The 16,802-nt window shown below is 33.8% G+C and overlaps 2 protein-coding genes across 2 annotated transcripts in view; both read left to right on the forward strand.

Moving 5' to 3' along the window:
- LOC106138307 (serine/threonine-protein kinase S6KL) overlaps positions 1–16,802 on the forward strand; it is a 64,331-nt gene that overhangs the window by 6,055 nt on the left and 41,474 nt on the right. Inside the window, exons 5-7 of the mRNA XM_013339427.2 lie at positions 6,555–6,662; positions 7,153–7,311; positions 16,595–16,683. Of these exons, the coding sequence (XP_013194881.2) occupies positions 6,555–6,662; positions 7,153–7,311; positions 16,595–16,683 (356 nt within the window). The remainder of the gene's footprint in view (positions 1–6,554; positions 6,663–7,152; positions 7,312–16,594; positions 16,684–16,802) is intronic.
- Positions 9,701–14,557, forward strand: LOC106138309 (autophagy-related protein 101). Its single transcript, XM_013339430.2, has one exon. It carries the CDS (start codon positions 9,841–9,843, stop codon positions 10,504–10,506), a length of 666 nt encoding a protein of 221 aa, XP_013194884.1. The 5' UTR covers positions 9,701–9,840; the 3' UTR covers positions 10,507–14,557.

Raw genomic sequence — 16,802 nt, forward strand, 5'->3', positions numbered from 1 at the left:
AAAAATAACTGAAATTTGTAATTTTTTTATATAAATCATCTTTTTTTATCTTATATCTCTATCTTTGATCATATAAGAATTTATGACGAGAGAGAGAGAGAGAGAGATAAATGTGAGACGTACCTTTGGAAAGTTAAAAATACTTGAAAATGTGGTATTCGTATTAAGACTTTCGTCATTGACTCTTCTCATGATGTGTCCTTACCAACCCAACATATCGCTCCTTCAATACAAAAGCACCACAAGTCAAAATAAGCAAATTGTTCAGGAGAGGCATTTGAAAAAATAATTTGGATAATTTTGTGTTTTTTTTATAATCTATGGGTAATTAAGTAATGTTTTTGGTATCAAAAGACGCGTAATTAAATAGACTATTTTTAAATAAAGCAATCTTAACCATACCTCAAATAGATCCTCGAAAAAATGCAGATAAGTTAGTTTTGTATATAGACTTCGACTTCAAGAACATTCAAATTTTATAAATGAAACCAACATAATAAGGAAAATTTGAGTTTTATTATCAGTTTTCAAGTTAAATAAACATACCATGAGATCAATATTTAAGTCTTCTAATTAATATATTACCTTTTTAGTAGGTAAGAGGAATAAATTTAAGTTTTTAACTTAATACAAACAAAACAAACCTTTTAAGCTATAAAAACAAAAAACTCTTGCATAGAATTAACAAAACAAATAATAAGAATTATTGTAATAGTAAATACACTATCCAGGTATTTAACTAGCCTCCTAAAACTTAACAACTATCAGTTACAACAATGTAGGTACTTGTAATTATTCTCACTTTACGTTCACTGAAACCTCTTTGAACAACCGATTAAAGAAATAATAAGTAAAAAATAACTATACTTTAATAATAAAATGTTTTAAGCTATACCTAGTCACGATCAAATCAGACTTTTTCAATGGAATAATACTAATTTGTATTGTTTTACTTATGAAGTAGACACCTCCAAAATTATTTCCCTGATCTACATACTACACTAATCACAACCGTATAAGCACATAAACGTGGTATAAAAGTGTTCTTACAAAAATATTTTTTTTATAAAAGGTTGACTTACAACTACATGGAGCGTAATGCTCGTAAAGGTATAAAAAAAAACTTAAACTAAAACATCAAAAATCAGTTCACAACAGTAACTTATGCACGAATTTAGAGATTATTATAAAAAGATTCATAAAATTTTGGCACGACATTTTTTTGGATTAGCTTTAGAATCCCTTGCTTTTTTGCTTCAGGAACAGTAAGCTTTTCAGTGTAAAGTTGGTTTAGAGTCAAATTATTATCAGGTACTGGGTTCGACTTCGTGCGGCGTTTTCTCAACGTAGATACCGATTTGAACTCTTCGTCTTCGTAGGACGTTTTAAAGAAAAATATGCCATTGCTTACTTTATCTGTCTTCAGAATCTTTATATCAGCCCATTTGAATTTATTGCCATTATCATCTATATTGTAGTTTCCTATACACAGAGATTTGAGGTCAAAAAAATTCTCATGTGTCAGTTCTTCAACAGTATAAGGCTTTCCAGTTTTCTTCGCTGTTTTAATCAGAGTGATATACTGGTCTGGAACGTAAATTGGAGATGATTTTAATGCTCTAGTAATATTACGTTGAATGACCGAATGAACACAGTCTCCTTCATTTTGTGTGTGGCCTTTTATAAGGAACTTATGAGTAATACTCTTGATGTTTGGCAATTCTTGAGTCGCATATTGGTACATTGCAAGCATGTATTTGTTCTTTTGTTGCCCACAGCAATTATCGCTATAGAAAGTTACATCGCAAGGTTCCGTGGCATTATCATTCAGTTTTCTCAGATACATTAAAACACAGGAACCAATTTCATTAATACCTCGGGCGCCTTCTCCCTCATGCCATACAAAGCAAGTTGTGTCCTTTGTTCCGAGCTCAGTTATTGTGAAATTAAGTAAATTTAATTTAGACGTGTAATAAAAACTAGATACATCACCCCGTGGACAAGGCATCACCGCTTGGAGATCGTACACAGCGACGACGAAGGTATTACTCACAAGCTCTTTATCTCTATCTTTTTCATTTCTAGCAAGAGTCTTTTGCTTCAAGTGCTCGTCGTATGTCTCTTGTAGTAACGATTTATCTTCAGCGTTTTGGTAAGCCATGCAATCTTCGCATTGGTCCTTCTTAGGCTGCCAAAAAGATATGTTAAAATCATGTGTAAATATGTGGTAGTATGCTTGATATGAAACGTATTGTGCACTCTCAGATTCACATTTCTCCAGATAATGTCGATATAGCGCCGCGACTGTAAGCCCTCCCTCAATATACTCCCGAGTCGATCGCGCCCTACAGTAATGACTTTCTATGCGGGGTATTGAATTAATGTGTGCTTTGACACCATCGGTCAGCTCTGCGTCTAGTTTCTTATGGTTGTCGTGTTTTCCTCTCTTATCTTTAAGTTGCACGCCAGTTTCGGACAGCTTCTTGACAACGGTTCTAATTACAGTATCTGAGATTGCAAGGGTATTCATGAAGAAAACTTTACATACCCGAGTTTTTATATTATTTCGAGTCAGATAAAATGCGTGATTACAATTTTTGCGACTGGTACCTTCACGAACGTATCTATATTTTGGTTCTATCTTGGTCATGTGATTGTGAATAAACTGTCGTTGGATTTCCAGATCACCGCTATCCCAGAACTTTTCAAAGATATGTTCTCTTTCTTCAAACGTAAACTCTGTAGAACATTTCAATTTACATTTATCGGAACATACAGAACCCACTTTTTTGGCATCATAAACTTTTTTGGACTTGGACATAGAAGTATAGGACATACCTTTATTTTTCAATAGCTTGCTCTGGTTTCGTTTCCATAAAAGCGGTTCTGCTTTTCTTTTACCACACTTACGGCGCGATTCAACATCAACACTAGGAGACTGTTCGTCTACGCTAGATGGGTGCTCGTCAACGCTAGGTGGCTGGTCATCAACTCTAGGTAATGGTGAATTAATTTTGAATAACTCGTGGTTATCTACGGCTGATGATTGTGGAAAATCTTGAATGCCAGGTAACTGCGCTTGTGGTTGTTGCTCTTCTTCGGAATCTGACTGGGTTTTGCGTTTTTTAATAAATGGATCTTCATACGTAGGATCTTTGACACTATCATCGGATGAGAAATCTTTATGGCTATTTGTAGAACTGGAGCTACTTGAAGAACTAGAACTGCTCGAAGAGCTAGAAGATTCATCAGATGAAGAGTTACTGTCTGAGTCTGTTTCTGGGATTACTAAAGATGGTTTATTGAATGTTCTGTGTTTTGGAGGCGTTTCTGGAATATCTTCGTTTTCTTCATCAGAGTTGAGAATATCTAAATCAAATTTACTATCTGGTACGGATGATTTGCTATCTTCTATCTCATCAGCATCATATTCCTCAGGTGGTACCAAGTTCAAAATACGGTACGCTCTTGATGTCATGCTGAACAAAAAAAAAGGTAAGGTGAGTAGGTAGGTTGTTGAACCCTACTGCGGCTTGCGCGATACCTACATGGAACGAGTAGGTATAGCCCGCAACGAAAGTGGGATTTGTCACTTGAAGCTTATAGTGTACAATAAAAAACTTTCAGACAAAATAGCAGCATTAAAACTAAACATTGCTTTTTAATTAAAAATAACATCTATTTAGAGATTACTTTCAAATACTAAAATGCCATATTTCGAAATACGATACTTTAGCTTAAAGAATTTTATTTGCAAAACTCACTTAATTCAAAATATGGTGGTATTGTATACAAAAATAAGAGCAAATACCACATGTATTAATTCAAAACTAACCAATTTGCAAACATTGTACTATTGCATATAAAAATGATAAGATACTTACGTGTATGTGATCTGCAAAAGGTAATTATTTTTGAATGTGGCACTTTTAAATATATGATTTCACGCGTCTTTTAGCAGTTGTTTGGAATGTGGTAGTTTTACACAAAAAAAGCGTGTGCTTGTGCCGAATGACTGCTGACAACTGACAATATGGTACTTTTTCGCGGAACTCAGTTACAAAAACGGTACAAAACAAAACTAACGTGTGTGCGTTTACGGGTGTTTATAGTCATAAAACAATGGCTGTTTTCGCGAAATATTAAAGTTTCATCGTTTAAGATGCAATTTAGGCAAAAACAACGTTTTTGAAATTTTTTGACTTGTGGTGCTTTTGTATTGAAGGAGCGATATTACCATTCATCTTTCAATTAATTCGTGCTACTTTCATTCTTCCTCATTCATTATTTATTTCATTCATTACGTATAAATACGAGACTTGAATTTTATCATTTAAAGAATTGGGTTATCTAATGTGGAATTTATTCATATACTACTGATAATTTCAGAGATCTGACTGAACATTATTAACTTTGTTCTAAAAAAGGTACTGATAGACAAATCACTCAGATTAAACTAGTCGCAAAGTGATTGACATTTGTATGGCAAAAATCATGCAATTCAAGAAAACAGATAAATCAGAAGAAGCCTGATTCTAACAAAGTCAAAAGAAGCTGTTGTTAAAAGGATTTTGAAAAAAAAAAATAACACTATTTTTAAAGTCGACAGGGTCAGGGTGAGACAAGCCAGGTAAATATTGCTTGCCCACACAAAAAAACGACCCCGGGAAAATTAATTTATACTGATATCGTAAACAAGGGTAGAGATCGTTATGGGAACAAAAAACTTTTTTTTTGGAGTAGGCGGGAGAGCGTTCCGCGTCCTTGGAGCCCAAAAAGTAAACAGCTGTTTTCCGCCATATTGCTTTCTTTCTTCCAGTTAACAAACAACAACGCTCGGTGACAGACGTAGTTTTGTTTAAATTTCGGACAAATTAATACTAATTAAATTTAAAAAAAAATGTGGCGGTTTATCTAAAGTAATTAGTTAAAATAAGTCTAATTATAAGTCTATCATTAGTTTAACTTGGTGCTGTTCAGTGAAGTGCATTCCATGTAGATAAATAAACTGCATTACCCTATACAATTTATCTATACACGGCACTGTGTATTTTTATTGTCTTTGGAGAATTAAGTATATGTGTGCAATTGAATTAACCACCTCTGATGAGGTTGAAAATTGCATTTACTAATGCAGTGCAGAGCAGTGTATTAAACTGATTTACAATATGATATGCAATAAACATTTTGAATTAACCTGGTGGGCTGGTCTTAGTTCTCGAGTCCCGAGATGCGAATGAAATTTAATTTTAAACAATATAGTTGTTAAGACAGGCCATCTTGGCTAATCTAAACTCATGCCTCTGACAATTGAGCTAAACTTCCTTTTTAGTAAAAAGTTTAAATGTTTCACTAATTTATATTGTCGTAGGTACGACGTCTTCATACATTAACTTTTTTTTTATCATACCTATTTAATTTATATTCTCCACAAAACAAAATCATATTATTTTTTATTATCAAATAATTGAATGCAGTTTACGTTTGACGTTGACATAAATTTATTATTATACGGTACCTATTTATACGAATCAATGTTTTCAATAAAATACAAATTAAAACGCTAGTCTAAAATAAGAATTGTAACCGCAAAACGCATTGACCTACCATATTAAATTAAATTCCATCATTAAGCCGTACAGTTGAACGTGGTCTTTCAGTCTTTTAACACTGTTGGCTCTGCCTATCCGCAAGGGAAACAGACGTGATATCATGTACGAGAGATCATTATCAGAAAAAAATATTAGCCCACTCAGATAGACGCCCACTGGGACGGGGGTGGGTAAATGTGGGGCTGATCCCTTGTATGTGGGGTCAATTTAATGTTAGGGTCCCCGCAACGAAGATGTAAGCTGCACCAAAAACTGTATCAGTAATCAATAGTATGCATGCATTTTATTGATTTCTTTCGATATAGATAAGCTCTCTTTGCGAAAAGCCGGTCGCGTCATTTGCTTTGAAGTCGTAACGGCTTTGGGTTCGGTTACCAGTCTGGTTCAAATAGACGTGCTATTGAAATAATTTTAAGATTTATTTGCTTTAATTTATTGTTAACAATATGAACCATCTTAATGACACCTAAAGTAAATATTAGTATCTATCAGTATAATATTTAACCTTGCATAGTCTATGATATGAGCAACAAAATTTTATTAAGAAATCGAGTAGCTAAACTCGCCACGGCTTATGTGCGGTGGTTAAACGGTGAAAGAATTTTCATGATCTTCTTAGTACCTATTTCCCAAGGATTAGCTCTTTCAAAAAGTTACAATTATTACTTATTAATATTACTATAAAAGTTAAGATAAATATTAACAAGAAGATTTTGCACGGGGCTTCGCTTTCGTGGGAAATTGCTGTAAAAAAGTAGCCTATGTCGTTCTACCAGGTCTATTATACCTATGTATATCTGTGCTATATTTCGTGAAATCATTCCAATAGTTTTTGAGTTTATTCGTTACAAACATACTTAAATACAAATATTTTCTCTTTATTATAAGTGTGGATAATTGTACCTTAATATAAAAAAAAATATTTACCATTATTTTTGTTAGTTTCAGAATACATTCCTGGCGGAGAACTGTTAGCTTTACTTGATAAGTACGGAAAGTTACCTGAGGAACTAGTGAAGATATTTGTGGCCGAAATCGCTATTGCTTTAGGTAAGAATACACTTGTATAATTTTTTTCAATCGACAAACTGACTTTTCTTGTATAATTTTTTTCAATGGACCTACTTTCATTCATACATACATAATATCACGTCTTTATCCCATGGTTAAATATTGCTAGATATTTTATTAGACAATGGAACTAAAATAGTGACTGGTTGCTAGCCACATCTCCTTTAGGAATGATTCCTTATATAACGCCCATTCCCTTGACCGACTTTTGCGGTCTGCGCGAAAAAAAAAGAAGCTGGTACTTGTAACTTTCTGATTAATTATAAACAATTGTTATTACGTTTTGAACATTAGTATTTTAACCCGTTTTTTCTCACAGACCAGCATGGAAAACTTTCGTTTTCTTCTTAATCAAACCATCTAAGAATTCCCTTTTTTATTCCAGTCACGAAATCGTCTTTCTTTTCCATAAGTTCCATAGGCTCCGTATTCATGCGCGTTTGTTAACCAATTTAACCTATCTCTCCAGATTTCCTCCACAACGCCGGCGTCGTATACCGAGACCTGAAGCCGGAGAACATCCTCCTTGATTCAGAGGGTCACATTCGTCTGATAGACTTCGGGCTGTCCAAGTGGCTGTCCATAGGGTCCAGAACTACGACTCTCTGCGGCACTCTAAAATATATGGGTGAGTTTTGACATTTTTACAAACATAAATACAAACAATGATGTATTTATCCTTTGCGAGGTAGACTGAGCCAAGTCTCGATAAAGCTGAAAGTTCGCATCATTAAGCCATACAGCTACTACTAATACGGGCTTCTCTCCAGAGAGTTGAGGATGTAACCGGGATTATAGCCAGGAGCAACAGGGAGAAAACAAATATTCTATTATCTTCTTGTACGCCTCTTTCTGAGCAGCTACAAAACAAATACGAGTAACCATCAGTTGCGACGTCACATTTTTCAGTACTTACATCCAAAATTTTAATTATTCCGAATCCTGTTTTCACACGACTTAACACTATGGCATGGCAAAATCATTGTCTATAACTTTTGTTGGTGTTTAAAAAGTCGCCTGATATATGAGAACAACTTTTTTAGAAATTCTGCTTTCTTTGGCTTAGGTTGGCTTCCCTTTAATTGGCAACATTTGCCCAATAAGCCAATGTTCCAAGCGAAGATGTTCGACTATTTGCTGTCGTGGGAATTTTTAAGATAGACAATATGATTTTTTGCACTATGTAATTACAAAGAAAAACAGATATTAACATTTTAGTTCTTAATGCATCAGATTTTCTACAACCACCAAAGATTTTTTAGTTATTTTCTAAACATAGGATCAAAATATTCTTTGAGGTTTAATGCATCTCGATTACTATTTTTGAGTACACAGTGATTGTTAAAATGACAATAAGACAATGAGAACGCAACCGGGATACGTAGGGCGGATGAAGATGAATCAATATATGAATAGGATTAAAAAAAAGGTTTCTATGTAAAAGTATCTAATTAAAATGTATCTACTACTTATACAATAGACTAGAATCAGGAACAAAGCCAACATTGCAAATAAATATGATAAAGTGGGTTTATAGCACAATGAGACTAAATGTCTGGTAACGCTTACTCATAATGACGAAATAGTATGACATGTATCGAAGTACAGGGGGCCAACCACAAGCTTTTGTAAAACAATCTTATTTCAAGGAAGTCTTATTATAAGCTTGTAATAACATTACTCATATTTGTACCATGACCTCTATCACGCAATCTTATTTTATTCCTGCTTAGTGTTGCGAAGGAACGAATGATTTATTGACTTTGTCTATTCCCTGCTAAAGGATAAAAAGAAACAGCGCTATATACAATACATAACGCCATCCCCTTCAATCGCTTTCAATTGTCGTTCCGTATAACGCATTAAGTACGATGATAAAAATTTATAATAATATAAGTATAAAAGTTGCAGTAAATTATTAAAAAGTGTTTTTTTTACAAAAAATAAGGATATTTACGTAACTTATTATGTAATATAAACTAATATCTCAAACATATGATTTAAAATGTTGATAAATAAGTATAAAACCTAATCTTTATGACGAGGTGAATCGTTAACGGAACGCAAGGTCGCACGCTGTCATAGGCGAAAAAAAAATTTGAAATGTAAACAAACCCAACTCAAGTGTTTCAAACTTTAAATAAGATTTATTTTAGTTTTAAGTGGTAAATAAAAAACTTTCTTCGACTGAGCATGACATAATAGGTGAGGCCTATTTTAATCTTATGGCTCATTTTCATATTCGTCTATTCAGCGTCACCATGGAAATAAAGTGAGTTTTGTTCAAAACCAATTTCATGAATAAAACTTTAGTTATGTGGTTTGAAATAGTTTTTCTAAATAAGACGACGACCAAGTCCAAATCCATTGCTAAACAATTGCAGTCACTACCTTTAATATACACGTTCACTTTCTAATAAGCTTTTTTCCGAAACTATATAGATTTACTCACTTATTTCAGTAAATAATGTTGTATCCGTTGCGAAAGAGGAACTTTTTTAAGATTGCTAAATTTGACATTAAAACAATAATGCTATAGGCGTAAAGTCACGTCATGGTACCAATTTGAATGAACGAAATAGAGGTGACGTCACCAAAACTATCTGAAAAAGTAATATTGTTTTAAGCTTGTTTTAAAGACCTCGTGGTGCGAAAAATCAATGTAATATTAAACTAATACTGCTATAAGACGTTGTGGTTGGCCCCCTGATATACCTAATATTTTTATCTCAATCCGCTGACGCATACCGCCTGTTGTGACTTTTATTTGATTTAATTTTAAATTCTTTTGTTTTCACGTTATAAATACATCTCGATTTTTTTTACTATTTGTTTAACAATTACAATGCGCCGGCACATGTGTCAATTAAATCGAGGTCAGTGTCTTTTCCTGCATCAGCGAAATCGGTTAAGACAATATTTAACAAGCATTATCGGATACATATATTATTTGATAAGATACCACTATCAATAACAAAACATGGCACTAAAGCGGTCATTTTCCATTTCAGTGTGGGACTTGACTCGCGTATTTTAGCAATGGCCCGGTGCGGTGTCGTCCACGGCTGCGCCCGCGTCGGTCCGTTCGTGCGCGCGTAACTCGTGAACTGTGAGTGATTATGTCTCTAGCGGGCGCGTGCGTGGCTTGCTGAGCGCCATGAACGCGCGCACCATCGCCTTCGAGCTGTCGATGGAGGGGCGCCAAGTGGACGAGGTCGTCTCCGGAATATTCCACAGCGTCCTGTTCCATCGATCCAGCGGGAAGTTCACGTACAACAACGAGGAGAGCTACTCCATACGCACCGTCAGCTATGGCGACTGCGATTGTGACTTCATAGACTTCACATACGTCCGCTGCGAATCGGACCTCCTGTGTAGAAATGTGAATCGGGAGATTTCAGACTTCTCAGCGCTGCTGCGGGCCGTCGACTGCAACTCCGCGCCCCCGCGCGGCTCTATCAGCCTAGAGTTCTTCCAAAAACGCCGCACCCGCTGGCCGTTTCAACCTGAGTGCGTCCCATGGGAAGTATGGACCGTGTACTGTGAACTGACGGAGTCTTACAACGATCACGATATGCACAGCAAACACGAGACGGTTGTAGAGATGTTGCAGGACAAAATGGTGTTCATTAGCGAGATAATTAACAAGCACGACTACGTGCCGAAGATGCCCAGCCATTCGGACGCGGACCTCATTTTTGACATGTCCTATGGTGACATCCAGCCTTATCTGTTCAAGATCCACTACAGCCTGTCAGGGGCTCCCCCCTCCTCCGTAGGGAACACCGTTCGAAAACTTATACGTGATACGTTGTCTTTGTGATGCATATTGACTTTCAATTATCTTATTTTATCACTGAGCAACAAAACGTTTGTTATGAACTCGAAAGTTCTTTTAATTTACAATATCCAGACTTGTATTACAAAAAACAATCTCATTGCGATGGTAGCTTTTTAAATTAAAACAAATATCGCATGACTAAATTTGCTCTTTCGATATATGCAGCAAATGTTTTTAACATATAAAAAGATATATTTTCTTGTACCTTAAAATGATTTTAAACTATGAGAACTGTAAATAATTCTAATATATTCATTGTTTGTTGTGATTAATTATACGTTTTGTTTTAATACTAGATGAACTAATATAACACATTGCGTTTAAAATATTTAACTGCTTTTGTACTTACAAAATATTATGTCTATTGCACAAGATTGTGTGTTCGTGAATTCAATGTGTCGTCAGTTTTAGATGTTGGTACGTTTGTTTAGTATCTTGTCTCGTCTAAACATGAACTAAGCATTATACATGTTTTTAAATATGAAGTATGATGCTTTATTGCTTTTGGCAAGCAAATATAGCACCGCGCCAACGGCTAATATTAACGTATCGCTTAGGATACTTTGCTTCCAATAGAAATGCACTTTTTTCTAATTGGTTGCCAATTTGATCTAATTAAAGAGGACACACTTTGTTCATGGCTCTTCCGCCATTTTGTTATGCTTTTTTTTTTAAAGAAGATCCGATTTTAGCGAAGCCTATGGTGTCACAGTCGGGTCCGTTAAGAGGTGGCGGTATGGAATCGGGGATATTTTTTTTTGTTTGAAAGAAGTGCAAGTTAATGTGTGTATATTGGAATGTAATAGGGAACATTTCTTCATACAAAAATGTGATATATACCGAAAAGAAAAAAAATAAATAAAATGGACATAAGTTGTAATGATACAATAAAAACAGCACAATTCGGTTGTATGAAGAAATATCCTTATTTTATTCCTACTAACATTTTCGCCTGTCGTAACTTTAATAGTTCTAGTTTAGTTGTAATATTTTCAGAGCTATGACTCGCAAGGCTGGTTGATGTGTCCACTCATTTTATATGGTTTATTTAGAATTCGCGTCTGTGTATTTAAGTTAACTTAAGATATTAACCTGTGCGCACTGTATAAATATTTTTACTAGACATAAAAGTTACCTATAATTTGTTGTAAATCTCTCTGTAATTTTGTACCTTTTTTGATAATAGCAAATGGTAACATTGTAGTGTAATTAGGGTAGTTGTATTATTATGACCTAAGAATTTCCAGAACAACTAAACTGGATTAAGTCAATTGGGTGGCAGCACTCAGTATGATAATAGTAAAGTCATTTGACTAATTTGTGTGAGGTTTTATATTAAAATGATTGCTTTGTGATATTGCGTGAAATGTGTTGAAATATTATTTGATCATGGATGTTGACTAGAAGAGATATTGAGCTATCGATTAGACGGCTTTATAATTAATGTGTTAGTGATAAGTCAATTGTACATTATTGTACAGTTTAAATTTTTCTCATATATGAATCCTTCGAATAAACACAATTTGAGATTGCCGCGTGCGAGCTTGTATTTTTTGCTTATTTTTTTTAAGTTAATGACACATTAGAATTAAGTGATATTAAAGTATTGTGTCATTAATTTTTAAATATTTTTCAGCAATGATCTATTACGATAAGCGGTGTGTTACCGCCAAAGTTTTCGGAAGCCTAGTTTTCTATGTAAGAAGTTAGAATTGTAAAAGCGAAATGCTACATCTGTGGTTAGAATAGCGATGGTGCATGAAAGTCTCATACGTTAGGATATTAGTTTTAAAATCAGATTTTATTGTATTATAGTTCATTCAACATAATTATATATAACGAGACTAAAATACTGGTATTGATAAAAGAGAATCGGTGATTTTTATAATTCGTGCGACAGAAAATGGAAAACTTAGAATACACGTGTAGAATTGGTGTTATATTTTTGTGCATGGAAAGAAAGTTAGAATAGCGTTGTTCACTTGATTTGCTTAAATATGCTGTGTTTTGCATGTTAGTATAATAAGGCCTGTACTCAGTGAAACTTTATAATCGAGCAAATGAGATTTTGTACTTGTATAAATTATTATATATATATTTCCTTCGCCAACATGAAAATATTGTCTATACAGGCCTGTAATATTGTATATATTAATTGATGATTATTCTATGATTTTATTTAAAAAAATAATGCTGTTCTTTGATGGCTAAGAGTTCTATTTGAATAAGATTAAAACACCTTTAGTTTATACTACATTATTTTTACTCAGTGCAATAAATGTAACAAGTATTCTGTTGGTCCCAAAACTTGTGCAAATTCGTGTGTAGAACCTCTCATATCAAGATGCACAGTAATGTCTCCGCCAAGTCGAACCAAGCGAAGGGGCACTACCTTCTCTTGAAATGTTGGTATTGACTAAAAATATGTTGTATATATTTAGGACATTGAAGTAAGTCCATCCATATTGATCTACTGATTCACCTTCCCCTACCTCAGTTGTCTAAGCTTTAGCGTATCATCTCAATCGGAGGATAGTTTCTTATACACTTTGTACCTTGTAGTATGTTGAATCAAAACCCACAATGGCCGGCACATAATTTAAACTAAAATAATGTCGACAGTCATAGGCTGATATCTCGCCTCGATTTATAGTCTATCTGTTAGCTGCGGTTATATCCTTCCCTATTTAGTCTTTTGACCTTGATCCTGGGTTATATTGCTTCAGGCTTTTACACGAAGCGACTTTCGTCTGATCTCCGCAACCTTTGCAGAGGAACCTATTCCATTAGATCAAGGTTATACATCCAGTTGGCAGAATGCAGGTTTTCCTCACATTGTTGTCGTTCACCGTCCGAGCATCGGTAAGCAATGAATTATGCGCCGGCGAAATTGTGCCAAATGTTGATTCCCTATACTGGATCAGAAATGTTGGCTACCAAAGAAGCGGCTATTTCCTTTGGGTTTTAATAAGAGGCATTATATTTAATTATTTTGACCGTGTGTTCTAGCTCGCGCAAAATCGGTGTGGGAGTGGGATGGTGACATAATTATGCGTGTTGCGATTATGAACCCCATTTTGAAAACTTGTTTTGTTAATTGTAAAACTAAAACTAAACTACGTGTCGCTGTAGTCGAGTAAAAATTTAATATTCAATCACCGAGTAAATATTACTAAAATGTCGCTTATTAGGCAGAAGAAAGTCAAATACAATTTAAACATTTTTTTACTTAAAATTTATAGAAATAGTAAAATGTGAGAAATATATAAATTTTATTTTTTCTATATCATTAGGGTTTGTATTCTAAATGTGAAATGATAGATCCTTTTTATTTTATTCATAATCAATATTTTGTGCATCGCATGTGCAATATCTGTTAATTTATATTGCATTTGCAATTTTCATATCAGCGAGTACCTTATATTGTTTCAAAAAGTTTTAAAAATCTGGTGATAAGACAATATATTTTTATTCTATTCTAAAATACCTTCATTGTGTGCCTCCTCTTTAAGTGTGGTATATCGAGCACATTTTATTGTATAAATAAGTATCTATATATAATATCTCTGCACATAAATTATCCGCAGCTAAATATTACACGTCCAGTTTCGAAATATGCGAGTGAAACAGACGAGGGTAGCAGAACAAACTTCCTTTGTCTCTTTCACTCGTACAACCAGATCACTATGTGGATTTTCAAATTTTACCATTGGTTCTGAAGCTGACAAAAGATAAGGAAGCAAAATTTATATCCGGTTGTTTTACTTAAAATTGGTCTTTAAGAGTAAACCAAATAGTCATAATAACCTATCTAAAGTCTTGTCTGGCCGTGTAATATGTGCTATGTAGTTGCAACTTGCCTTATTTGACAGATTTAATGATAAATGTCGTGCGTGAATGATATCGGCTGTTAAAAGAAAGTTTATTATAAATGAGAATGTACCTATATGTTGTGATGTATAAGTTCAAAAATACAAAAAATTTAGTCTTGTGATAACATTATGATAAAAATGTGAATAAATAATGAAGTATTTGGAGGTTTTTTATTACCCTTGCCTTAAAAATCGGTTCACCCTGAAAACGAGACGTGGCGCGATATATTGAAAGAAAATTTTCTTTATTTAGGATGATATTGTCTTTCCGTAGTGTGAACTGTACCCTTAATTAAATATTACATTCAGTTAGGCTGTGTAGTCTTTGACACCCAAGATAATACATAAAAATGAAGCCTCCTGGAGGGGTACACTGGAAATTCATCTTTCCCACTTGCCATTTATTTTCCATCTAATTCATCCATTATTAACCAAAAATCTATTGACTTTTCAAATAATAGTTTTGCCATGAATTACTCTAAAAGAGATATTATTTTCTGATGGTTTAATTGACCTTTCTCTGCGTTATGGTCATATTTTATTTACACACATCCCTTTAACTAAGGGACGCCCATTTGAAGAAATTACTTTAGTAAAAAGGTATTATTATTATTTAGGTATATTTTGACCGTCACCCCCGTTATTTATAAACCAATTGTGTAATTTTTTACGTACTTAAATTTTTTATCAATTCAGTTCGATTTTCTTTTATTACCTAAGTCTTTTTAAGAAATAAATAAATGATTATAGGTGAAAATGTTTAATTACATATTGTCAAATTTTATTTTCAATATACGTGTCAGTGTAAGAAGAGCTATTTCGTGTGCTTCAAGTCATCAAGAGATTCCTTCAAACGGAGAGTACCATTCAATTTATTAACATTAATTTGTAAGTGTATGGATGGAAGAATGCTTGATGCGTAGAGCACAAGAAGTATGAATGTTACTCTTCTTACAACGCCACCATAATAATCAAAGAAAAAAAGGTTTTTTTATGAATGTAAAGCTTAATTTATAATGACAATAGCGAATTGTATCGTATATTAAGTATTAGAATAATATGTACCTTTATGTGTCTGTATGTCTACTGACTGCCGAAGCTATACTATAAATCCATTGTTGTACAACACTTGTCTTGAAACGCCATGACCGTTCGAAATTGCAGCGACAGACTTTAAATCATTGAGGATTTATTTATCTATTGTACCTATGATCTGACAAGGTGTGGCACGTGTGAAGTCTCTTCTTTCTTTTCTTAGTCATCACGGTTGCATTCTCAGCTGTTCTTCAAAGATTTTATAAAAATAACTTAAAATAGCATCCATAAAAGCCGTAAATTTAAATAATTTTCCAAATTCATGGTAATTATTATATGGATAAATAATTAAACCAAACCTAAATTACCGTTTTCAATTTTAATACGTCAATAGTCATGTGTAATTTTTAACATGCCATACAAATTGTAACTAATTCGATTACTTACTTAACTACTTACAATATGTTTTGTAGTTCGAACAAAGCCGTAGTAATTTGTTTGATTGAGGATCCTATTTTGGATGCAATGAATTTCCACGTATTTGACGTAATCTGCGATTGTTTCGAGTCATCAAATTGAGCTTTTTGTGTTATTTTTCTTGTCATTTTTACAAATAAATGGTGGTAGAAATTGCCGTTTATTAGTATTTTCCAGTATTGGTGTGACGCCAACGACAACCTCGTAAGATTCAATGCCTCTACAAACAGAACGACAAAAAAGTTAAATTAATAGTAAGCTTGTGACCGGGGTTTGCCGGCGCAAATCCTGGGGGATTGTAGCCCTAATTTATCTAACTAATACTTAAAACTTATTTTACATAATTCTTAAAACAAAAATGATTCCGTGTTTCGGATGCTACGGATCCCGAACTTTTCTAAAGATTGGTTTCAAATCGATTTGCGATTGGTTTTGAAAGTAATACGCAATTCTTCTTTTATAAAATCCAGTTATCTTGTCAAATCAATAAGGCTCGATAGTTAGTAATCAGAGTCTTTAAAAGCGTTATTGCCAAAGATTGCTAAGGAATAAAGGATGTAAACACGATGATGATAGTCTATTAACATTGACTTCTAAATGCTTATTTGCATACAAGGCGCATACTTGACTATTTTTTTTTGTTTTTAACCGGAGATAAATGTAATGGAATATGTTTTTGTTGCTAGCGCCAGAGGTGTTAAGTCGAGAGCCGTATGGACACGCCGTGGATTGGTGGTCACTAGGAGTCCTCACTTGCCGAATGTTGACTAATGAGGTAAGTGGTTTTTTTAATTCATTTTTACTATACTTTTGATTTATGATTGAGCTCATGATTTTAAATTATTAAAGCATATCATCATATTATTATAGTTACATCAGCTATGAACGATTGTT

This window comes from Amyelois transitella, chromosome 13 (assembly GCF_032362555.1).
Source record: "Amyelois transitella isolate CPQ chromosome 13, ilAmyTran1.1, whole genome shotgun sequence".
NCBI lineage: Eukaryota > Metazoa > Arthropoda > Insecta > Lepidoptera > Pyralidae > Amyelois > Amyelois transitella.

Coding starts and splice junctions, on each gene's coding strand:
- LOC106138309 (XM_013339430.2), top strand. CDS start 9,841: ATGAACGCGCGCACCATCGCCTTCGAGCTGTCGATGGAGGGGCGCCAA.